Genomic DNA, 25,075 nt, shown 5'->3' on the forward strand with positions numbered 1-25,075 from the left:
CTGCACACTTCCCTTTGCATTCTAGAGCCCGGTTTCCTTTGAAAGAGCCTACTTTTTAAAGGCTCGTTAATATCAAGGGAGCTTGAAATGATGCTTTAGAGCCAGCAGGTGGTGCTCAAGTCTCCCGACTGGACACTGCTATCCCACTGAATCCCAACACTGAGCATTTCCAGTAATCCCCTGTGGTTTTAACCTGTGGGGGGCAGGGGCGGTATTGTTTTCATGATGCCCTATGATTAATCGGAAGCAGCTCTGAAGATCAGCGTGTTTATTCTCTGGCTTTTATTAAGCAAAATGCTTTGAGAATGCATCTGCTCTGAGAACAGAGAGGTGAATTGGTCCTCTTGTGAGAGAGATGCCCAGCACACACCGTGGGATTTTGGGGAGGAGGCGCTCGCTTGTGATATGGCAGCTGGCGATCCTTGAATTCTGCTTGGCCCAAACAAGGATGGTATAAGTAGAACCAGGAGCACCAAACAAGGTGGCATGGGTACTTGGGCCTCAGGAACCCCACTGCTGTGTGCTGTCTGCGGTGTACAGGTAAAAAGTTATCACATGGTTTGACTGCCTCTTGCAGTCACTTGCATTCTTGTATTCTGATTGGCTGTGTGAGGGGGACAGGTGGCTGTTGCAGAATTTAAATGCTTTTGGCTGGCAGGAGGGGCATGCATCGTGTTAACAGGGAAACAGGTTTCTTAGGAGAGTGGATAGGGAGCTGGGTTAAGTACCCACAGATCTTTTGGTCACATGACTGGAGGCATCTTTCCATTCACCTCTTGTCTTTAAGTTCTTGCTGGAGCTACCAGCACGCTTCCCAAAGGTGTTTGATGCTCAGAAAGGATAGGAACTTGATTTTTTGCTTTTAAATGAATAAATACAAAACTTGCGGTTGCCAGTGATTTGTGTTAAGATAATAATTAAAAAAAAACAACACCCAGGCTGATCATGTGGTGCATTTGCACTCTCTGTCTGTGCAAGAGGCCTGCTGTGGTGGAGCAATCGTTTCTCTCTCTTTAGCAACGTTGTGGATACCCAGATCTGTATGAAAAGTGATTGCTCAGTGAAGTGATGGTGTTGTGGATACAAGCTGCTGTGGAACAAAGTTAGTTTGCTTGGTCAGCGCATTCACTGCGGAACTTGCTCTAGAAGTGAAACAGATGTGTCTGTCCTTTGCTCTCATGCTGTGGGGGGGGGGCAGGGGTGCTGGTGGAATGTTGCTGAGGGTGCAGCTTCTCTCTTGGTTCGCATCACGGCAGAGGCCCTGAATGATCGAAACGGCATTGTGCTGCGTTCGACAAGCAGATGCTTGGCCAGACATAGACAAAGGGAAATACGCAGGTTCCAAATAACGGGCTCGTTTGGGGTGGCTTCAGGCTTCCCATCCCTTCCCAGGAGTCTCCTATTTCCTCCCATGTTTTGGCTTATTTCTGTGATTTCAGGACAGTGTTGCTAGTCTTGCGTATTCCTCACTCTTTTCGGAAGCTCCTGTTCTTCCTATCCACCCACTGAGTTGTACTGCTGAGGTCTTGGGAAAGATGCAAACGTTTACGCAAGGCTAGGAAGCTTCTTCACTAAAACAACATCAAAACAAAAGGACGGGAATCTGTCTTCATTGTTTTAAAGAACTTGTTTCCAGTTCTCGTTTTTGTGTGGAGAAAAAGTGAATTCCAAAGGCTGAATACCCACAATGTTCATTGGGTGGGGAGGCTGAGAGGAGAGTCTTCCTAGAGATATGGATTTTTACAGTTCTGCCTTTTCCTTCTTCAGGGGTCCTAGAGTGTCCCTGCCCCTGCTCTCCCCTTCTCCCCACCACACACATTGAACTGTACCCCAGAAACCTTTCCTTTCTCCCTTCTTCCATCACCCCAGCCTGCCAATGATGTTTTCCTCCAGGAATCCAGATTTTAGTAAATGAAGCAAATTGGAAAATAAAATGGAAGTTGATGTGAAATGCATTCTCATTGCAAAACATGACTTCTGCATTTGCTAAAATCTCTGCTGTTATGTGTGATCAGGGCACATTTGCCTCTATCCCCCCCCCCTTCCCCCTAGCTTTGAGACCTGGGTAGACTTGACTTGTGCAAATAATAATAATAATAATAAATTTTATTTATATCCCGCCCTCCCCAGTCGAAGCCGGGCTCAGGGCGGCTAACAACAATAAAACAGTATAAAAGTACAGCATAAACAACACTCTAAAATCATTCATTATAAAATTAATTAAGGTCCAGACAGGTCAGAAAAAAGAAATCCCACGTTTGCAATGTCTATGCTTTCTAGCTTTTCACTGCCTAGCTTCTCTGTGTGTGTATATTTCCCCCAGGCAGGTGGGTCTGGGTGCCTGAGCTTCCTGTCCCAGCCTGGAGCAGATTGGCTGTGGCACTAATCGTACTGCATGAAGGATTACCGGCCACCAGGATTAAAGGATTTCTGTAAAAAGAGCTGAGGAGGAATGGGGGATGGGCTGCTGCAAGAGCTGGGAGGGCATACATGACTGGCTGATGGGGAAAGGAGTGAGGTTGGAAGGTCTTTGGCTGAGGAACCAAGGTACCGTATTTTTTGCTCTATAAGACTCACTTTTTCCCTCCTAAAAAGTAAGGGGAAATGTGTGTGCATCTTATGGAGCGAATGCAGGCTGCGCAGCTATCACAGAAGCCAGAACAGCAATAGGGATTGCTGTTTTCACTGTGCAGCGATCCCTCTTGCTGTTCTGGCTTCTGAGATTCAAAATATTTTTTTTCTTGTTTCCTCCTCCAAAAACTAGGTGCGTCTTGTGGTCTGGTGCGTCTTATAGAGCAAAAAATACGGTACTTGTAGGCCACAGGGTAAATGCATGGCTGCTGCTCTCTAGAGATGGAGAAGTCCACTAGTGACCTAACCCAGGGCAGTCCAACCTCTTAGACCAAGTGGAACGCAGGAGTACTTCAACACAGAACCTGGGGGCCGCACACTGAATTAAATTTCCATATTGTTAATTAAAGCATTTGTAATATGGCCAATGCGATTTAATATACACAATTAATTTATTTTAAGGGTGAGCACTCCTAAACATAATGAGACCAGCTCCCAAGTAAGTATGCATTGAATCAGGGCAGGTTGCTAGGCTGTGATCAGTAGGACAGGGTTTCGATTCCATGCAAGCTGACCTGGGATAAAGCCCTGCTCAGGTCAAAATGCAGTGCAAGCCTAATGCGTGCCTATTCACAAGTAAATGCTGTTAATTTCATTGAGACATACTCCCAGGTAAATGCAGACTGCACAGGGCTGCCGCCTTAAAAATTATACATGGAGGTATTCAGCTGTCTTAATACCACTGCAGGGGAAATAACCTCTCTCACATTAATGCGTTGTTATTGATATAATTTTTTTGTTGTTGCTTATATCCTGGGCAAAGTTAGAGGGGAGGAGGGGGGTGGCTGGCCTGTATGGCCTTGCAGAGGCTGAGGGAGACACAAGAAGTGCCTTTGCTGTTTCTGCGTGCCCCTCACAGCAGCAGTGACAAAGCCGGCTACTCAAGCCACACTAAGAAGCACTGAATGTTTTCAAGGGCTGCATGTTGGACCACCTTGATCTACCCCTTGCATGAACTAAGGACAGCTTTTACGCTCCAAGCAGCAGGCATTGAGCTTCCCAGTGGGTGCTTCTCCCGTTTTTAATTATGCCCCCACCCCACCTCTGAAACTGGAACTGAGCTTAGGGAGCGGAGTGTGCATGCACAAGGTGGAAAAAAGAGTGTTTGCAGTATCAGCAGGCCTGGGAGGGGTTGCACACCCGTCCCTCCCACCGCTTTTTTCTCTCTTGCAAGCCCCTTATCCCCACCTCCACATTCAGGTTATCTTTCCGAAAGTGGCTTTGGGAATGTGTGTTTGCTGAGATTAACCCCAGTGTAGTTTTCTCATTTTAAATGTCGAGAATGATGCCCCACAAGCCTCCCAGTGGGCCTTTGTACTATACAGTATAGGCATGCTGTTGAGGGTTGTAGAATTATTGGGTTGTTCTTGTTTTTAGTTTTTATTATGTGTTTCATGTTTTTATATTGTGATTCTATGTTGTGAAGCCCTGAGACCTGTGGGTATAGGACTGTATACAAATAAAATAATAGGTGCGTATGCGGACCTTTTCTGGCACTTCCTAAAAAAGCACATTCCTAGCAATCCTTTGGCTTTTCCACTGGTCTCAAACCAGTCTATGCTGTGTATCTGTCACCTTTTGGAAGCCTGTGTCCAGGACACAGGGAGTGGGTCACTTCACCTGTGGGACTCTCTTGGAGCAAATGCCTGCGCCTCGGTTCTCAAGCTGTAAAATGACAGGGACGAGGGTTGTAGGGTTGCTGGGAGGGGGACTGATGTGCACACACAAAAATATGGAACAGGTTTCAAATGCGAATTCTAGTTCTTGAGATGTGCTCTCATTTCCTCAAATGTCTCCTGTTGCCTTGGGAGGAGTGCTTGTGCAGAGTCCTGCTTGTTGAATGGGGTACCTTCTACAACACCTGGGAGTAGTGAGGTCCAGCATCTTATCAAATGTACTGGTCACTGAGGGCGTGCTTTATGGGCTAGATGCCTAACTGAATGACAACATGGTTCCTATATCCTTGTAGGCAGCGGTCAAATCTCTGTTAAATGAATGAATGTCAGATCTACAAATCTTGAACTAACCTCCAATCCCTGATAGTTCATTTCATTTCATTTTTTAAACTTTATTTATCATGTTTATATTCCCCCCTTTCCTCCAAGGAGCCCAAGGTGGCATATGTAGTTCTACTCTCTGTTTTATCTTCTCAACAATCACGTGAGGTTAAGACAAACTGGCCCAAGATCACCCAGTGAGCGTCATGGTTGAATGGGGATTTGAACCCTGTCTTCCATATCCTAGTCCAACACACCACGACATCACATGGTCTCATTGATTTTTTTAGTCAAGCTATTAAAACATGGGATGGCTTCCCAACTCAGCATGGCCTTGGGCAATGCTGATTATTTGGATCCATTTCAATTTGTCTTCAGACCTGGGTTTGGGACAGAACAGCCTCTGTTTCGCCAGTGGATGGCTTCCATTAGGGAATGGCTTGTGATTGTGTCCCTGTTGGTTCTTTTACAGCTCTTAGTGGCTTTCAACATCGATGACCATGGCATTCTTCTGCGCCATCTTGCTAAGTTGGGTCTGAGGAGGGGAGAGTATATGTTAGCACTGGTCCTTTCTGGAAGCTTTCCCACCTAGTTTACCCATTGTATGGCATAGGATGCTAAAAGTTCATATCCCCCAATGCGTCCTGACCCAAATAAGGCTGCTGTCCCGATTCTTTAATCAGCTGCATATCGAGGAGAAGCTCAGCATACGGAGCTGCTTCTTTCACTGCCAGGGGCATCGCTTGGTACTTAAAGAACCTGGGAAACAGATCATGGTGCAGATTTGCATAAATGTACAGTGTGCCTCTGGGTAAATTAAGATGGCAAGGCTATTGCTAGCACTGCACTTAGCTGCACAGTAAGCAAAGTTTGCTTTTTTTAATTTAAAAAGGAGGCGGAGGAAAGGGGATCTGGGGCACAGCACAAAATTCAGTTCCCCAAGCGGTGCCCCTGGTCTCTGCTACCCTATAATGGACTTTACGGACCTTGGCATGCAGCTGTTCAAGGAACAGGAGCCTTATTTGGGGCAGAGAGGGCTCTTTCCCTGGAGGCATTGCTCTACTCATTTGGCTGGCTTGCAGTAAATGCTCCAGCGTAACAGCTTTGCTTGCTAGCTTCATTCTGCCGAAACCAGAAACATTAACTGTTTGCCGTCCCCACGCTTCTCTTTTCACTTACCAGGACCATGCAGTAACAGGATGGCTTTTCTGTCCTCCTGTTGGATAATAATTCCCATTGTCTTTCCACCTTACTTTGGATTCAGTTCTGGGGGCACAGCGCTTGCCCCAAAGTCTTGTCATTGCCTAGTTGTGCGCCAGTTCAGAGACTGAAGCAGCAACGGATCAATATCTGATGTATGAGGGTTTCATTAACTAGAGTGGCCTGCTCTTCTTTTTGTATGTAGAGCTTGTCTGAAAAGAGTTCTTCTCTCTGCCTACTCATTTGGGGCAGAAGTCATTATGGGGCTCCTTTAGTTCCCCTTCTGAGTCTCAGGCACCGAATACAGTGTGAGAACTGGTAGCTCAGCCTTGTTAAAGAGCCTTTTGCAACGTTGATACAGCCACCTTTCTTTGAAGTGTCATCTACTGGGCATTTACCCCTTGGCAAATCTCAGCAGCAGATACCACCCTGCAGTGTTCATTCATTTTAATAGGTTTGTATCCTGATTCTTCCTCCCCAAGGGCCTTAGTTTGCCTACCCATGGTTTAAAGCATACAACATTTTGTAAACTATTGGATGAGGGATGGGCTTTTCTGGAGTCGCTTATGCCAAGGGAAGTGCCAACCTTTCATGGGTATTCTCTTCTCTGATTCTGCCTCTTCTGTTGATTGATCTGGCTTATACCTCTCCTGAGCACCTCCCTCTTCTCTCTCTGCTGCTTGCTATCATGGAGAGATTTTTTTTTCTCAGAAACGATGGCTCATTTTTTCACAAACGGGGAGTTGCCTCTGTGTGTGTAAAAAAATAAAAATCACACATATTTTACTTTGGGTGCTGGTTGTCAGGGTCCTGAACCCTATTAGTTTGTGGGCCAATTATTTTGCTTTGCTCTACTGTGGGTAAGAAGCAATAGAACTGGAGCCACATGCTAAGGGAATTACTTGGTTTGTTTTGTTCCTGTGCTAATAGATCCTAAAGCTTATCAAACTATTATGAAATGGGATTTCCGTAAACTTTCACTTTCCAGCAGTCTAGCATTTAGCTGCCAGAAGGAACATTATGTTGAACTTTCGATAGATGAGAAAGCTAGAGTTGTGTGTTTCCAGAAGTACTGGGGAGAACTTCCAGAGGGATAGATGTAATACATAAAAAACCCAAGAGTCTTCTGGCACCTTAAAGACTAATTGGAGGAGGGCATTCTCCCCCTTTTTGATGCACCTTACAGGCAAACAAACTTTGTTAAGATATGTTTTTATGGGCTTCATCAGATGCTTGGAGTGCGATCCTTGGTTGTTGAGTATATTCACTTATGAGTTTAAAGACAGGAAACGTAAATTTGAAATTAAATGGTAATATAATGCAGTCTGTGATAATTCAGTTAGATATTAAATTTGCAGCAGCCGTAATTGATAATCTTAGTGTTGTTGATTAAATTAACACCTGTGGAGGGAGAGGAAATCATTGTTTCCATTTGTTGCCCCCCTCCCGGAAACCCGTGTCCTCACTGTGGAAAGATGTGTGGATCCAGAATTGGCCTCCACAGTCACTTATGGACTCATTGTTAAGCCTGTGTTCATGGAAGACCATCTTACTCAGCTACGAGTGATCGCCGAAGAAGATGATTTTTATATGAGCAATTCCAGGTGATTAGGAGATCCAGAAAAAGAATAGTGAGGTTGAGTTTTAGTGGAAACGTATCAGATGAATATGGAAGCTTTTCTGTGTTCTCCTTTTTAAGACAGGGGACCCATGCTGTTAGCTGTCTAATGTAAGCTTGTTCTTGAAGTGTTTGGCAGACACCTGTGCACTTTCTTGCTGCCACGTCCTCCGCAGCTGGGATGTGCACCTGTGCTTGTGGAGATAAGCTTGCCAGTTCCCGTTGTGCCTTGTTTCAGCTGCTGTTCAGCTTGGTGCTGCAGGGATTCTGGCCCCATTGAAGAAGCTCTTTACGAGCCTCTTGAGACATAAGGGAGCCAGTTGTGGAATCAGAAGAAAAAACACGAGGATGTAATGAATCCTGTTTGCTGGACTGTCTGTTTCATTCTCCATGAGTTCTCACAGAAGAAATTGCACACTTATCACCTAACTGGCCTTTTATGGATTCCCCATTAGTCAGGTTTGCCACACTCCTGCCAATCTTTCCTCTTAAACTCTGGCCATCTCAGGTTTCCCTGTCTCTTCCAGAAACAGAGTCATGTCTCTTGCCTGCTCCGCAGGTTCCAAGTAGGGCTCCCAGTTCTCGACAAGAGTGCTAATCTGATATTGCTTTGCACATCCTGGGAGAAGCAGCAATAGCACCACCTTTGCCAGTGAGACTTCTCTTGCCCTGTGCAGCTGATTAGATTGGATTAGAAGTTCAAGGTGGACTGGAATGTGTTTGAACTTGAGGCTTGCGCCAGACAAGTTTTCTCTGAGACTGTGTAATAAGAGATGCAAGGAAGAAGAGTTCAAACTGAGTTTATTTGCAGAAGCACAAAAAGGATGGACCTCTCTGCAGCTTTTTGTGTCTCACTATAACCACCAACGCAGGATAAAACACGATCTATTTTAAGACAAAAATAGTTTTGTGGAAAGCATAATGCTGTGTCAATTCTGTGACACATCAAACATTGTTTGTACTCCCTTGTGCAGACAGCAGACATGGTTTGGATTTTATGCATTACTTTTAATACATCGCCATAACTTGTTCTGTAAACTTTTGGCTTCATACTGTGTTAAAGAAACTGACTTTTAAAAAGCATGTAGAAGGGGCTGATGTGCTGCTTTGGGGACAGGTGTGTAAACCAGGCTTGTCATGATCCCCAGCAAATTAAGAGACAGCCAGTAGCCCTGTCGAAGGGAAATAGCCAGTCACTGTCTGTCTTGTCCAGGTTTGTGAGGCTGACCTTTCTGTTCTCATGGGGGCTAAAAACCTTTTAAGAGAACAGCTGAGAATTCACCAGCAGTTGCCAGGGCCTCACAGCAGCAACCAGTCTCAGCCTTTTTTGCTTTTGAAACCTTTGTAATTGGGATCCAACTGGCCAGTGCCTTCCTGCTCAGGTGGAACCAGCTTCGGAGAAAAGGGTCTTACACCTAGAGAAGTGGTCTTGAACTGCACCTACCAGCAAGATCCACATGGTGCTGCTCCCGATCCTCCTTTTTCTAGCAGGCCGGGAATCACGCCGACTCCTTACTCTGCAACTCTTACCCTGCTGCTTCCTTGCACTTTCCATGCACATCTATGCACACATGCGTCTTTGGCACCTGCATGCGTTACATTTTCGTGCACCTTCCTTTTATGTGCTGGCTGTTGCATAGCAACCACTGGCTCACAAGATGCTTAGAGCTGTAATAATGCAGCCGGATAAAACCGACCTAAAAATACCCCTTGCCCAAACCTCTCCTGGGCAGCTGGGAGGAGTGGCTGGGGAGGAGCCAGGGGGGGCACCTTGGAAAAAGTTCCCAAACTGAATTGCCCTCTAAGTGGCTTTGTGCGTCTCTCGTCAGCTGTCCAGCGCAGCGGGAACAGTAACAGTTTCCTGGCAGGGAGCTGGGATTGGCTGGGCTCGGTGCGTGGGAGTCTCTGCTGCTCCTTCTGCTCCAGCCGGACTGGGGATCCCTCTCCTGCTGTGTCTCTTCCCTCCCCGCCCCCTTGCACTGTCTGGAAGAGAGGGAAGTGGAGGCTGCTGCTTGGGAAGCCATTTGGTGCTGAGAAAGTGGGCACCCTGATGTTCCGGCCTCTGCACCCCACCTTGCGCCTGGCTCTGACCTGCTAGGCCTTTCTCAGCTGCCCAAGGGCAGCACCCCCTGCCCAGTCTTGAGAGGGCATTGCCTCAAGGGCATCATCATGGGCACTGTCAGTGAGCTCTGTGCCTCCAGTTTCCAAGCCTTCCTCTTCCCCTCCACCTTGGTAGCCACCAAGCCAGGTAGGTGCTTTATCTTTTGCCTCTCCTCTCTATGTCCAGGAGTGTCTTGTGCTGATGCTGGGAGAAATGAGGTGCCGGAAGTTGGGGTGTGTGCAGTATGTATATTGTCTGTGGTGAGGCCAGGATTAGTCATCCTCTCCTATGCCCTGTCCCTTGCAAGCGAAGCCACAACAGGCATATTGCACTGGTGTCCCTCTAAGTGAAGGCTGCTGGTGAAAGGGGCAGGGGCCACAGCTTCAGTGCATTTAGCTATGATGTTGCTTTCCTCTTGCTGAGATTTGGTGCACCGTCGTTCAGCCAAAGTGTAACCTTATCCGCTGGAGCTCAAAAAAAACACAGGTGACTGAATTGCTTTGGAATGAGGAGCTTGGAAGAATCCATCCTGCTGATTCCTTAGCTCAGGAACCAGTCTAACCTCTGTTGTACGGGTGGAAGGAAGAGGTGGCAATTGGTTCACAGCCTTATGTTTGGTTACAATAAGGCTGAACCCAGTTCTGTGTTTTGATCCCCTTGGCAATCTGTTTCCTCACATGCTCAGATACAAACTCCAGTCCATTTCACAGGCAATCTGCTCTGCTAGTTGTAGAATCATAGGATTGTAGAGTTGGAAGGTACAACGAGGACCATCTAGTCCAGCCCCCTGAAATGCAATACCTCAAGGACTAGCTCTCTCCATGTGAACCTACCTGGACCCTGAGATCATCCTCTGAGGCCCTACAAGTGGTCCAGGGGGTCGCAACATGAGAACGGGCCTTTTCTGTAGTGGCTCCCCATTTGTGGAATGCTCTCCCTAGGGAGGTTTGCCTGGTGCCTTCATTATGCACCTGTAGACGCCAGGCAAAAACATTCTTCTTCAACCAGACCTTTGGCTGATTATACCCTTTTAAATGTGTTTGTGGGAAGAGGTGAAGGGAGGAGGGTTTTAGTCGTTTTCTTCTTCTATTTATTATGTATTTTGTGTTTTTATCTTGTATTTTTATGTTGTAAACCATCCTGAGATCTACGGATGAAGGGTGGTATACAGATTTAATAAATAAATAAAATAAAATAAATATTTTGCCCAACATAGGCCACAACCCTGAATTTAAGAGTCCCATGCTCTACTCATGGAGATGTTGTCGTGGTGTCTGCACATTGTCTGAAAGAGTCACTTGTGCTAACTTTATACATGTTGAGGTGTGTGTGTGTTTTCCACATATTCTTGTGAAGATTTCTTTTTTATTATCTGAAGTAAGTTTTCTAAAGTGCGTGAGAGCAGATCATTATTTTGCTGATGCCTAGCAATGGGGTTGTGGCTGTGACCTCTTTTTGACCTCCCTAGAGGAAGAGCATATGCTATAGTTGTCGTAGTTGTTGAAGTTGCATTTATATCCCGCCCTTCCTCAAGGTGGTTTACGTGGTTCATTTTCCCCTCTCTATTTTATCCTTACAATAACCCTGTGAGGTAGGACAGACTGTAACTGACCCAAGGTCATCCAGCAAACTTCATAGCTGAGTTTGGATTTGAACCCTGGTCCCCCAGCTCTAACCACTGCATCACCTGTAATGGGTCACAAACTCTGGACAGCCAGTTTGGTGTCTGCATTGTGGAGTATGATGAATGGAAAGGACTGTGTTACACAAAGGCGGCTGCTGAGGCCTTAGGCCAATTCCATTCTCAACCCCATTTTCACATTAAAAAACACACACCCTATGAGCTGCCTTACTGGAGGAAGAACCTGACTAAGGCAGCTTGCAGTAAAATCTATTCCGTACAGTAAAATAGCAAAACAAACTGAACAGAGCCAGCAGCAAAATCGGGTAACCCTGGGAGGGGGTTTGAGGGATGGGTGTGTTTCTAGACCTACATACTGAATGCAACAGTCATGCAACTGTTAAACCAACTACAGTTTTCACCAGTATGGAAAACTGACAATGGGCAAAATTTCACCTGTGGAATGAATGTCTGCCTGTTGCACAGAGCCTCTACTAAAGAAAGATTAGCAAGCTTACTATGTATGGGCACTTGATGAGACGGGCTTGTTTTCTGTCTCTTCTTCCTTGCTGTGTGACAACAGGATGGGTGGAGGGTACTGATTTGTCTGATGAGGGTTTGTGGTTTTAGGTTGGCGGGGAGGCTGGCAGGCCAGATAGAATGATCCAGGATTAAAGCCACTTCACAGTATGAGACTGTTGGTTCAGGTACAGAGAGAATATAGCAGCCTTAGCACTGAAGCCTGTAACATTGAGTTCTCCGGTTCATTGGCTCAGCCCCAGGTTCTGTTATTCCTTGCATTCTGGTATTGAAAGTTTTGCTGTAGAGTACTTGGACCCAGGGAGTAGTTCTTGTGAGTTCAGTCTAGGGATCTGCAGCTGTAAAGGACAACTAATAGAGTACATTGGTACCTCGGGTTAAGTACTTAATTCGTTCCGAAGGTCTGTTCTTAACCTGAAACTGTTCTTAACCTGAAGCACCACTTTAGCTAATGGGGCCTCCCACTGCTTCTGCGCCACCGGAGCACAATTTCTGTTCTCATCCTGAAGCAAAGTTCTTAACCCGAGGTACTATTTCTGGGTTAGCAGAGTCTGTAACCTGAAGCGTATGTACCCGAGGTACCACTGTATCTGATATCTTTCCAACAATTTTCAGAACCTGATTTTCCCTTTTTAAAAAGAGAACAAGTTTCTGCCCCCTAGTATTTATGAAAGGCAGTGTGAATATATGGATGGATTCTTTATAAAACCTAGCCAGGGAATATTGCTGTTTCAGACCCTTCCCATCACCCCAGTCCTTGTTATTTCTTGGGTCAACAAATCTAGTTTCGCTGTTTCCCTTGCTCAGTCTGACATAGGGTTGGTACACTGGTCAGTTGATTGCCTATTTATTTGACCATTGTCCTATATGTTTGAATATTCCATGAAGGCAAGAATACCACTGCTTAGGTGGCAGATTTGCATTTTATTTCATTATGGGTTTCACTTCTTGATGAGGACTGCTTGCCTCTGTAGTGGTCAAAGGCAAGCCTAGCAACATAGAAAACCTTTTCCTACCAACCCCCTGCTACAATTGCAGCTATGCAAGTTGTTTTCATTGGCAAAGGTTGTTATTTTAATTGCATTTTAAAACAGAACAAACAGCAATTTTAAGCTGACCCTGGAGTTTTAGGATAAAAAATGAAGGATAATCTTTCATTGACTTGTTCACATGTATAGAAACCATACTTTGCATTAATTCATTAGCAGCCTAACTTTTTGGGGATGGGAAGTTCAAAAACACAGAGTCAAAAATCCTTGGTAGTCTGCTGCATGTCACTTAGACCTACCAGTAGATCCCAGTTTAGCTTCTGTCTAGTACTGCTCCAGATGTTGTCCACCTGCAACTTCCACCAGACTCAGGCAACATGGCAGTGGTCAGGAATGATGGGAGTTGCAGTCCAGCATTGTCTGGGTGGGCATCATGTTTATTCTGCCTCAGAACTTGGGGTTTTGGTTAAAGATTTTGAGGCTTATTTTTAGCAAAACAAACCAAGGTGAAATTGCCTGGTCTAGAAGATACCATATGTGGTTGTGCAGAACAGGGTATTGATTCCTGTTGCTTCACAGTGAATTTCCTGAAATACAAAATGTGGAAAGTGAAATCTCATACTAGATTAGTGACTAAAGCATGGTGGGTGAGCTTGTAAAGCCATGCAGAACTCTACAGGTGAGGAAGACAGCTAAATTGTGGAGGGCAGAAAGCTTGGGGTCTAGTTGCCTTTTTCTTCTTCTGCCTTATGAAGTATCCTGTGCAAAAAGACATACACCTCTACTCCCACAAAAAGATAGATCCATTCTTCTTAGGCATTCTTTTGTAGGACCAAAGTATCAACAGCTGCGTGAATTTCTACCATGCAGCCTGGCAGTAGGATAGATACTGCAGAGTAATGGCTGGCAGCCTGCAAGCTCTTGCCAAACTTGGAGAGGAATTCAGCCATCGCCCAGTGGCTTACAAACAGGGCACAGCTGCAGTTTGTCATGAAGTATGTGAGGGGGAACCCAAGGGGCTGGTTGTGTTGTTCTCTCCACCTCTTCAGACGTTGGGGAGAGCCGTTTCCCATATGGCTGCTAGCTCCATCCCCAACAGTCAAACAGAAGGGGATTCTGCCTTGGCAGGAGCTGGGAGGGGGAAACGGAAGCCAGATGGTGTCCATGGAAACGAGGCCTGTACTCTGCACAGCCAGGTGGCTCCAGGCAAAGCATGGCTGGGGCTGTTGTTATGCCTCAGCTGTGAGTGAAGAGGAGTGGGGTGATGGGCCCTGTGTGTGTCTGCCTCTTAAAAGTGAGGAATTGGTTGCACTTCTGCAAAAGTAATGGGCCTGGCAGACTTAGAAATGGAGTCCCTTTCCTGGCAGCACTGAAGTCTTACTGTATCTGATGCAGCAATGAGAGGCAACTGTCATTAGGAAAACAGGATGTGGTCGCAGTAGCAGCTGAGAGCAGGAACTTCTTGTGGTGCCTTGAACCCGTTTGTGCCTGGCAACTTGGAGGAGATGGGCAAAAGTTTGTTGACAGCCAGATCTTGTCAGACCCTATTTAAACTAGAGGAGCACTCCAAAGTTTCTTAAGCTAGGAACAACTTTACAAAAACCATTGTACCCTCTCTCCCTAGCTAGACCAGGTCTTTCAGCTCAAATGCCACATTCCCTCAGGGGCAGGCTTCATGCTAGTAGTAAGCTGGTAGTAGTAGCTGGGTAGGGCTGTGGATGTGAATTTTCCCTTTGTATGGGAATCCACGCTAAAGCCGGAGGTTTTTATGCACAGGTATCTCTGGCCATGCTAGTATTACCACAGTGGAGGACAGCTTCCAGTCAGGCAAAATCACTCCAGGCTGATTTAGAGCACGGGTCTCAAACTGTGACCTTTGAATCACTGGTGGTCTGTGAGCTTCATCCAAGTGGTCTGCAGCATTTCTGTGGATTTGCTGTTGAAGATGGCAATTGGCAAGTCCATCGCGTTAAATACTCCTATTGATTTTTAATAGCTTTTTTATTGCTCCTTTTATTATAATATTGTATTTTATTGCATTGCAATTTGAATTCTATGAAATGCAGTAAAATACAGTGTGTAAGAAATAAAAGAAGCAATAGAAATACAATTGCTGCAGCAGACAGGAAAGTCAGTAAGTGGGCCACCAAGACCCCCATATCCTGTGTGGGATATAAATAGGGAACCACTGCTGCAGAGTGTGGTCAGTGACATGTGTGGTCTGGGGAGAAACTTGAGGGATGGATAAAGAGGCCCAGAAAGCCGCATTTGTCCCCCTCCACCGTGGACTGAAATACCCCCACACCTCCTCTAGGCATACAGATGAGGTCCCCAACTGCACCATACATTTAAAGCAGAATCATACCACTTTATACAGCTGTGGCTTCCCCCAAGAATCCTGGGAACTGTAGTTAGTTGAGGGTGCTGAGAGTTGTTAAGAGAGCCCTATTCCCCTTACAGAGCTACAGTCCTCAGAGTAGTGGCTTAACAGTCAGTCCCTCTTCCCAGGGAACCAAAAGGTTTATTCATTAACTTCTGATTAGATTCTTGAACTGCCTGGGAGCAACTTTTTGAATGGCTCTGCACCTGTGTATGATTTCCTCAGCCACAGTTTGACCACTTCTGGTTTGCAACTGAGTTTGGGGAGGTGTGTGTCTTACAAAGCTTCGTTCTAGCCAGCCCTATCGTGTGGAGTGAACTGGATGAAGTTTTTGGGCAGATTGGGAATGTGAAGATGTGTGAATAAATCAGCAATGATGGGGAAGACTTGGAGCATCACCATGTCCCTCCTTTCTAAGGTCCTCAGGGAGAAAATGCGTTATTGTGTCTTGGGAATCTATGCATTTGCTTGACTTCCTAATTGGCACTCTATTGAGCCAGGGCTTTCCCACCTATTCTCTTAGTTTAGGTGCCCTCCTGTCTGCCTTTGGGCAGCTGTCTGGGTATGATGCTTTCTTTTAAAATGTAAAATCTGGGACTTGCCCAGCAAAAATTGCAGGGTGATTTAACAGTGATTCACGTATGTGCTCAGACACAGCTTGCAGAAGCCCTAGAGTGTAAGGAGTAAGCTGCAGTCATATAGTTACTGGACCATAAATGTGTGTAATTGCTTTTTGCAGTCTGGGGTAGAGGTGGTAGCAGAGAGATTATTTGTAATGGTTCATGAGTTTGTTTTCAGAAAGGAGTTCTCTCTGCAGTCCTCTTGATGGGTTGATGGGTTAAAAGACAAATGTGACCCCCGCTTGGGCCAATGCCTTTTTATTATCAGCAGAGGGCAGCACATGGCCAGCTATTATCTGTGCTGTTCTGTTACACACTTCCCCACATCTTACAGTGCATTTTCGGGGCTGAAAAAGTTTGCATGCAAATACATGCTTCATGGGGGGCGGGGCGGTGAGTGAACTGAAAAGCGTTGAAAAAGTGTGTATTTTACACAACAGTGTGAATTTGACACATAAAGTGCTCACAAAAATGTGTGCAAATGTGTCCAACAGACCTATGAATGCCAGTGAGGCCTAAACTGGATGGAATTAGCTGCCTTTTACTTTAACTTGACTTTGAATGGCAAGTTATTAGCCATTCTGCAAGGCAGTGGTTCCTGATTTCCATGGACCACTTGAAATTGGTTGAGGGTCTTGGGTGGACCACTTCAAGATTTTTCTATTTGTTGTAGCAATTGTAACGTGCTGTGCTAGATTCTGTCATGTCACGTGTTCATTCCCAGTAATGTTCTTACCCTTGCAATCATCTGTACTGTAATGCTTTTGTGCTTTTGTTTGAAAAGAACAAATATATATATATATATATATATATATATAATGTGCTGTCCTGGATGCTGCATGGTTTATAATTATATTTTTATTGCTCCTTTCATTTCTTATGTATTGTATTTTACAGCATTTTGAAGAATTCAAATTGTAATACAATAGAACGCAACGTAAAAATAAAAGAAGCAGTAAAAATACAATTTAAAATCTGTCGGAATATTTTATGTGATGGATTTGCTGCCTCCCATCCTCAGCCACAAATCCACACACAGTGCAGACTACCTGAACGAAGCTCATGGACTTCAGTTTGGGAGCCCCTGTTTTGAATAAATGTCATTCAAAACAAAACACCACATGCCACAAATGAAGAATAGTTACCATGCTGGGGCATGGTGAATTTTTAAAGTTTCAAATTCCAAAGGTGAGGGGTGCTAAAAAATGGTAACATGACCTGAGGATTCAAAAGCTGTTTTCAGGAACGACTGGGCCTGTGGATGGTCTCATAACAGTTCTCCTGGTAGACTAAAAGCATTTATAACATGCTTTTCTTCACTGCATTAATAACCCACTTTTTCAAGGCGGCACACTTTGTGGTTCTTCTCTCCTCTGCCAGCAAGCTTCAAGGGGGGCTGCACAGAAATTTCAGCCAGTCTTTTCTCACCCCTAATATTGACACAGTGGACCACACTGGCTCTGCACTCAAATGTGCGTAATAGTTTGTGATTCCCCACCCTTTGCTGCAGGCTTGGGAGGGGTTCTTTCTGCTATCCCACCCCACACAGATCTTGCCAGCTAGTGTTTACATCTGTCAAGCTGTAGTTTCCTCCTTGCCTCCAGAGCATGAGGGGGTTAACGGCCTTCTGGAGGCTGTGGGATCAGCACAGGAACAGGGCGTTGCTGGTTATCTCAGTCACTGCCAGGCCAGGACTGTGATGACGCCTATCCTCCAAGGCAAGGGCCGCCCATTGGCTGGGACAAGACTTGACTCATTCCAGGAAGCCACAGCCAGACAGCAAGTCAGACTCAGGTGTCTACCCAGCCGAACAGCACGTAACTGTGGAACGGACAGAGACAGTGGTCTGCAACATCTCTCTGCTGCTGGCAGCATGGTGCTCAGGATGGAGAACGGTGAGAGTGGCGCAGGGTGGGGAACCCCCGGGCCCCCTCTTTGGGTGGTTGGGAGAGTTGTGTTTAGTGGTGGCGACCACTAAAGGCTTCATTTGTGGGGAGCCATGGTCAAGTTGGATGTTGTACAGAAGTACGCACCTTCCTCTTTCATTAAACCTTTTAAATTTGAGATCTTTTCCAACCTGCATTTGTATTGGAATTGTTTTTAAATAAGTTTTCGTTGTTTTATCTCTCACCGTGTGCTGCTCTGGAAGTGAGTCTGGAATATAAATTTAATAAATACATAAACATGGGGTGAGTTCTTCAGAACATGGCCTTCCATGTTGCAGTGATAACTGACTAGTGTTCTGATCAGTGCTGTTTTTCTAGAAAAAGGGGTGCCGGAACTCACCAGGAACACCTCCCTCCTTCTCTTGGAATGGCAATGGCCCCCACCTGAGAGGTGCTGGAACTGAGTTCTGGCGAGTTCAGCTGAAAAAAAGCCCTGGTTCTGATAATACTAGTGAGAGTTGAAGAGTTCTTTGAGCTTCTGGCTCACTAGGAGCACATCCCATGAAGATATGCTGCCCTGGGGGGCGGCGGCGGGGGGGGGGGGTTTGCACTGGAATATGGGACAAGCAGTTACAGTAAGCAATGCCAGGTAGGCTTACTCCTGTAGGGCCACTGCTGTGGCCTAGATATTTGAGGGGTTTTTTTTGGTGAAGTGTCCTATTCCTGCTCTCAGCCGGGAGAGGCCCAGTCTCGCTGTACTTGAAAAGCAGGAGTTTCTGTTGGCAGCGCCCTGAGTGGCATGCTCCGGCATGCGTCTCTCCCAAAATACCTCTCCTGTCCTTTTCAGTTCCGCTTCAGCCCTTGGGCACCAGGGAGGGTGCTGGGAGAAAAGCACGTGGATTTAATGAGGCAACAGGCTGCTTCCTACGCGCTTAGGGCAGGGCTTCTCTACTTTCTCTGGGCACCACCTTGAGAGCAAGAGTGTTTAACATGGCTGTCCCTGAGCCACATGTGGATCCAGATGAGTGGGAAACGTGTTTGGAGAGAGGGTTGAACATGTTGCCCAGTCATATTCTCTCTCTCTCTCTCTCTCTCTCTCTCTCACACACACACACACACACACACACACACACTAGACCAATCAGATACAGGTGGCCACCATTTTGTGTGTATCTGATTGATGCACAACAGCTGACACGTGCGCTGCTTTTGGCCCCAGAAGGGGGCGGAATGAGTTTATGCACAACTGCTGATGCGCACAATGACCTGGAACACAACCCTCGCACAAATGGGGAGTTCCCTGTATTGTCAAATAATTGTCAAGTGTGTTTTTAAAAGACCTTTAACTTTGAGAATGAAATCCACCAAAGCTTTAAAAATAAACAAGTACAACCAGGGAATCTCCAGGTGAGACCTGGAGAGACTCATGTTTGAAACCCTGGAGAAACCCAGTCACTGTAAATACTGTTTTGGGACTACAATTCCCATCATCTCTGACCACTGGTCCTGTATGCTAGGGATGATGGGAGTTGTAGTCCCAAAATAGCTGGAGGGCCAAGTTTGGCTATGCCTGCCTTAGAGTGACCATGAGCCCTGGGAAATAGTTTCCTTCTAGGCTTGGAGCTCAACATAACTCTGAGCCCATGCAAGTCCAAAGAAGAAATCCTTTCCTAGTGTGGGACTGAGTTTGCTCACTTGTTTTTATTGCAACACTATCAGTGTTCTTCCAACTTAGTCTTGTGGCTTCTCTCTTATCCCAAACTTTCTCCCTTGCGTAATTCAGTCTGGATTTTTGACATCATCAGATAAGGGCTCTTCCAGCAGAGCCTGGATTTTTTAAATGAAATAGAGCTTTTTTGGTTTACCAAAGGTGTGGGTGTGGGGGTCTAGAAGTGCAATTTAGAGCCAAATCAATCAATCTTGGAACAGCAACTTGCATTCCCCCCTTTGCTGGCCAGCTTGCTTATGGCAAGGGGTCTCTGCCTGTGTTCTGTGCAATGTGGAGCCTCCCTCACTTCTGGCGTAGTCTTTACCTTGACAGCTGCTCTCCATGTAGCATGGGGCTTTAGGACTCCGGTTTCCTCTTGGGGTGCATTTCCTGGCCATGCACACTCTTCCCACGCTGCCTGAAACTGACGCGACCAAGAGTGTGCACTCAACGATGGGTGAAAGGCAGCGGTCCCAAACATTGCGGCAGTGTCTCTTGCATTAACATCAGCAGTGCTTTTGTCTTCTCTGCAGTGAAGAGTGAGCATTGAGGATTTGCCCAATAGCCATTGGGATTTGTGGTTCTACTGAATCAAGGCACTTAGGAATGACTAGTTTTCTACATTTCATTCATCCTTAAAACAACAACCACAATGCAAATTATAGTCCAGTAAGCAAAGGCCTTTCTTATAATCGGTCTCTTACTGGCCACAGAGTCTGTTTCACAATCTGCAGCAAAGATCCTAACTTGCACTTTCTAAGCCCCTAGCCCTTATTAAATGCTGACTTTTTGCTTTCAAGACCCATGTGCATTGGTTTCAAGACCCTTGGGCATTGGTTTAAAGAACTCTTTGCATCTGATGGCCTCTATAAGTACCTTTTTTTGGTGATTATGAATCCCATCAGTTCTCTTTGTTGGAGCTTTTACAGTGATGCCGCCAGCAGTGTTTAGTCCTTGATGTTGCAGAAGTTCACCTGAAGCCTACAGATCTGGCACATTTGTTGAGCTGCAAGGTTACTTGTCCATGTGTGATTTGTGGGGATGTTTAGTGCCACCCACAATGTGAAGCATCTGATAACTTTATATGCTGCCACTGCTTTAGACTTCCCACAGAGGATGTACTCTTCTTACCTGAGAATATGGTGTTACTTGCTTGTGGAGCCTTTGAGTGGGATTCATTTAATGAGCCCCATCAGCAGAAGCCCTGCACAATAACTTCTGCTTGAGCAATGGGGCTTTGCTTCCTTTCCTCCCCCCCTGCCCCCTCCCCTGAAATTGGCTCAGGGGAGCAAGAAAACCCCTGGAACAGCACACAGGGGGAGGAGAAGGGGGAATCATTCCACCTGGCAAGCTAAAATGCTTGCCCAGATGTTGCATGAGTGGTATTCAATGCTAGCCCTACTCAGAGTAGACCCATTACAGTTAATGGGCATGACTAACATAGGTTTGTTAATTTTAAAGGTTTTACTCTGAGTAGTGGACTTAGTTGAACATAATCCTTTATCTTTGTTAGCAAGGAGCCCAAGTGTAATGTTGGGCAAGTGTGGGCATCATGTCATGAAGCTGGTGCTGAGTAGCATCTGTGATTACAGGCAGAAGGATATAAATCCCTCTCTGCCATGATAGGATTTCTGTGGGTGGAATCTCACAGTTGCTTACCATGAACCAGTTGCCAAAACCCTTGAAGCCAGGAGGCAAATGTGGCACATGGATTCCCTGTGGTGCCTACTATGGGGTTTTTTGTGTGCATAAGGGTGTGTGTGCAACACCATGTTTCGGTTTTGGAACAAGTTAAGAACATGCTTTGTTGCTTTTTGGTGCCAAGCCCATCATCCGCAAGGAGCCACGCAGGAATTGCTAGTAAAACACCCTTGCCTTCTGTAGTCAGGGTTGCTGCTTCCTTGCGAGCAAATTTACTGTGCAACTTAAAATGGCAGGCTGCAGAACATCCCACTGCATGGATCTGTTCCCACAAGATGTGTGTCATTTGCAGCCTTCATCTTAATGTCTGCTTAAGCCTTGCTAGAAAGTGAACCTCTCTTCAGCTTCCCAGTAACGGTACCCAGAAATGGAGCTCTCATTGAAGGAATCTGCCTTGAGGAGAACATCTGGAGCAAACATACCTGTTGGGTGGCGCACTATAGAAAGGGCTCGTCTCCATGCCTTGTCAGGTGCAGTTCTCCCACCCACACAAGCGTTGCTGTTGTAAGGGATAGATACTGAGTTTGGAGGAAATGCCTTAATGGACTGCCTTGCCTTGCTTCTTGTGGTGAATGCCAGAGGATAACTGGCTCTTGTGGCCTTAAATTAGCTTTCCCAACCTGGTGCCATCCAGATCATTTGGACTAGAACTCCCATCAGCCCCAGCCAACATCTGAGTGGGGGAAGCTCCTGGAAATTTACAGGATAACTTGTGGGGTGCCATCTTATCCTTGCTCCCAGTCTGTGATATGAGTTTAACTGCCTTGGCTCCACTGGGTCTTATGGTGTCAAGGCAATAATTTCTTATGAGGGACCAGAGTAAGAGCAGGGAGAGAGACTTAGGGTGTCAAGTCAAGCTTCCATTACCCTGCAGGCACCTGATGATGTAACAGGGAGAGTAATCCTAAGGGTTAAATTTCTTTCGCACACATGCAGGAAACTGATGGTATCTGGAATTTCTTGTAACCTCAGCCACTGCCTTTAGTACACACGAGGTCGCCTGGGATTGGACACTTGGCATTCATGAGTCCTGTTCTATAGTTTCACTGCCTTAGGGCAGGAGAGTTCCCTACCCTCACTTGACTTTGTGTGGATGAGGGGAGAGCATGGAATTTCTGTTGCATGTTTGTTTGCCTTATAATCCCATCAGTGTGTGTGGTGGTTAACAGAGTACAAGAAGACAAGTCCTTTGTCTCAAGGATCCTACAAGAAAGAGAGAGAGAGAGCGAGGATACAAGAGAAGGGGAGGCAAGGGGTAAACAGGGGAAATAATGTAGAGTTGCACATTTCACTTGCTACAGGTTTAACTGCGGCACGCCCACATTAAATATGTTGATTATGACATTCAAGTTGTGATACAATAAAATGCAATATAAGAAATAAAATAAGCAATAGAAACAGAGTTAAAACCATACAGCATCTAGCACAGTGCATCGCAATTGTTACAACAGGCAGAAAAATCATTGTGGTTCACTGAGACCCATGGCAATTTCCATTTGGTTGTTGAGGGTGGAGAGTAGTGCCAGATTACCAAATAGGCAGAGTAAGCCCCAGCCTATGGGCCCTGCGACAACAGATCAAAATAATACTGATTTGATCTTGAAAGATGATTACAAAAACATCTCGGGAGATAATTTGAGAGGGAGCCCCCAATATTTCGACTTCCTAGGGGCCTCCACAGGGTTTAATCTGGCACTGATAGAGAGAAGTTTGGGAACCACTGGACTGCATCACACTGACTGGTGGTGGCTCTCCAGGATTTCAGATAGGAGTCTTTTCCCAGCCTGCCAGATGATGCCAAGCTTTGAACCTGGGTCCTTTTATATGCAATGCAGTTGTTCTACCACTGAGCCTTGTCTTTTCCTTTGGTGTGCTGGTAAAAATACTGTGTTTTCTGTGATGAGCTGCAGGATACAAATGGCTTGCCATGTGCTGAGTTTAAAGAGGCAGCCACAACACTGCTCTGTGGAATTGGCCACATGTTCCTCTTGCTTGTTCTCCATTGTTGCCTGCTGTTGTGGGCTGCCTTGTGGATCTTGCCATGCATCAGTGGAATGACAAAGTGTCACTGACAAGGACACTGGTTCTTGAAGACGCTGTCATATCTTGTTAGCTAAGTTGTATTTATGTAGCCGTGATTTGGGGAGTGGGATGAATCAAACCTTGTTTTCAAGGTTTGTGGGGAGGGATGCCCTTGTGTATGCAAGGGGGCAGTGGGGAGAGAAGTGCTTGTTATGAAGATGCGGCACCAGGAGGGTCTGTGGTTTTTAAACTTCCCGGATTACGTTGAAGAGATTTCAGATTCCAGTCCAGGGCTTCATGGGAGAAATCAAAGGAACAAAAAAACCCAAAACCTTTTAGGGTTCAGAACCTGAATCTGCAACTAGGATTAGGAAAGAGGTTCAAGCAATGCCAGAAGCAGAAGACACAGATACTTGTATGTACCGTAGGTCTGGTGTCACAACAGGGTGGAACCGATCTTGGGAACATAATCTGAATGCATTGCATCTTGGGACAGTTTGCTCTTAGGGCATTTAGGAGGAGGAGAGGCCTTTTGAGAAATTGCTCCACTGAGGTACTCCATACCCATTTGCTGGGGAGTAAGACTTACTGAACTTTGCAGTACTTAACTTCTGAACACACTTGCATAAGTCTGTGCTGTTGCTGTGAGCTTAGGATAATGGAGATTTCGCATCTGCTAGGGAAGCTTGTGCTGGGAGAGCCTGAAGGAAGTGCTACCTTAGATGCACCAAACCAGGCCTTAGAAGAGGTGGCATAAAAGTGAGGGATGTGTCAGAAGGACCCCTGAGCTCTCAGACTTTGCTTGAAGAAGCTCCTCTAGAGGAAGGATGGGGAAATGGTGACTCTCCAGATGTTGCTGGACTGCAACTCCCTTTGGACCCAGCCAGTCACACATCATTGCTTCTCCACTGCTGCTCCAGAGAGTTTGGTCTGAAATGGAGGAGAAAATGGAAAAATGGAACAAATCTAACGGGACTGCCAGTGCTGAATTCTAATGGGGCTTTCTCAAAGTGGAACTCTGTAGGGTTGGCTTTCTAGCTCACTAAGCTGCAGGAAAGTACTGAATTTGAAAACACGTGGGCAAGTATCAAAGTGTATGGAAGTTATTTTCTTGCAATTAGAATCTGAAGAGTTTAGCACAGCATTCTAAATCTTTTGGGGGCATAAACACCAACCCTGAATGCTCCGCCCCAAAATCAATTTTCCAGATGCAGTGCTGTCGTTCTCTATTTTGAAAAATGTGAGTTTCAGCCTTACTTTGGTGCTGTGTTTCCTAGAATGAACAGAATAGGAATTAATATTTGGCAACTTTTCAAACACAGCAACTCCAGGTCAACATGTTGTTGTTGTTTTTCTATCACTAAATATAATGCTATATTCCGCCTGATTTTCTGAATGAATGAGTACATCAGTCAAAGGTATGGAACTACATATCACATTCACAAGAGGCTTCTGAAAAGATTAGCAGAAGCTATGCAAAATCACAAGAAAATAAGCATGTGACTATAGCTAAATATAATGAAGTGGCCATGAATGTGAAATTAAAAAAAATAACCACTAAAATGCCACACAGCTGAACCCACATTTAGCTGGGATGAAGGGTCTTTCCCCTTAGTTCTCAACCTCCTCTAAAAAGTCAATGCCCCCTCTGAAAATTCACCCCCCATTTCAATCCATATGCTTGTAGACTCTCATAAGCAACATTAGGGTGCGTGATTTTAGGGGGTTAAACTTAATTTCTGCAAATTTCGGGGGGGGGGTTCCTTAAAAATATGGTTTTGTGTATGAGGAATTCAAATCTACTATTTTTGTGATCGGGCAACATTTAGCTTGTTAAGTCTACATTTGATGAAGAAGCACATAAACTGCTTTTGGAAAACCAAATAATTTTAATTTTACCTTATACAAATATTAGGTAATGCTTAATAATAATAAATATTGTATAATAGTATTGATATTAATATTACTACTTGGCAATCATTTTAATGATTTTTACGCAATTTTACATGCATTTACTTACCAAGCAGAACTAAATTATATTAATTTAACCAAAATATGTTT

The 25,075-nt window shown here is 45.5% G+C and overlaps 1 protein-coding gene across 3 annotated transcripts in view; it reads left to right on the forward strand.

Moving 5' to 3' along the window:
* CYTH1 (cytohesin 1) overlaps positions 1-25,075 on the forward strand; it is a 57,248-nt gene that overhangs the window by 5,186 nt on the left and 26,987 nt on the right. Inside the window, exon 1 of one of the 3 annotated variants that reach the window (XM_080996616.1) lies at positions 9,491-9,694. The exons of 1 other annotated variant lie outside the window; for it this stretch is intronic. In XM_080996616.1, coding sequence (XP_080852742.1) covers positions 9,616-9,694 — 79 coding nt within the window. In that variant the 5' untranslated portion in view covers positions 9,491-9,615. Of the gene's footprint in view, positions 1-9,490; positions 9,695-13,967; positions 13,992-25,075 lie in introns of those variants that run through there. One more of the 3 variants, XM_080996618.1, reaches the window with a different exon arrangement.

This window comes from Podarcis pityusensis (assembly GCF_964106645.2).
Source record: "Podarcis pityusensis genome assembly, chromosome: 2".
NCBI classification, from domain to species: domain Eukaryota; kingdom Metazoa; phylum Chordata; class Lepidosauria; order Squamata; family Lacertidae; genus Podarcis; species Podarcis pityusensis.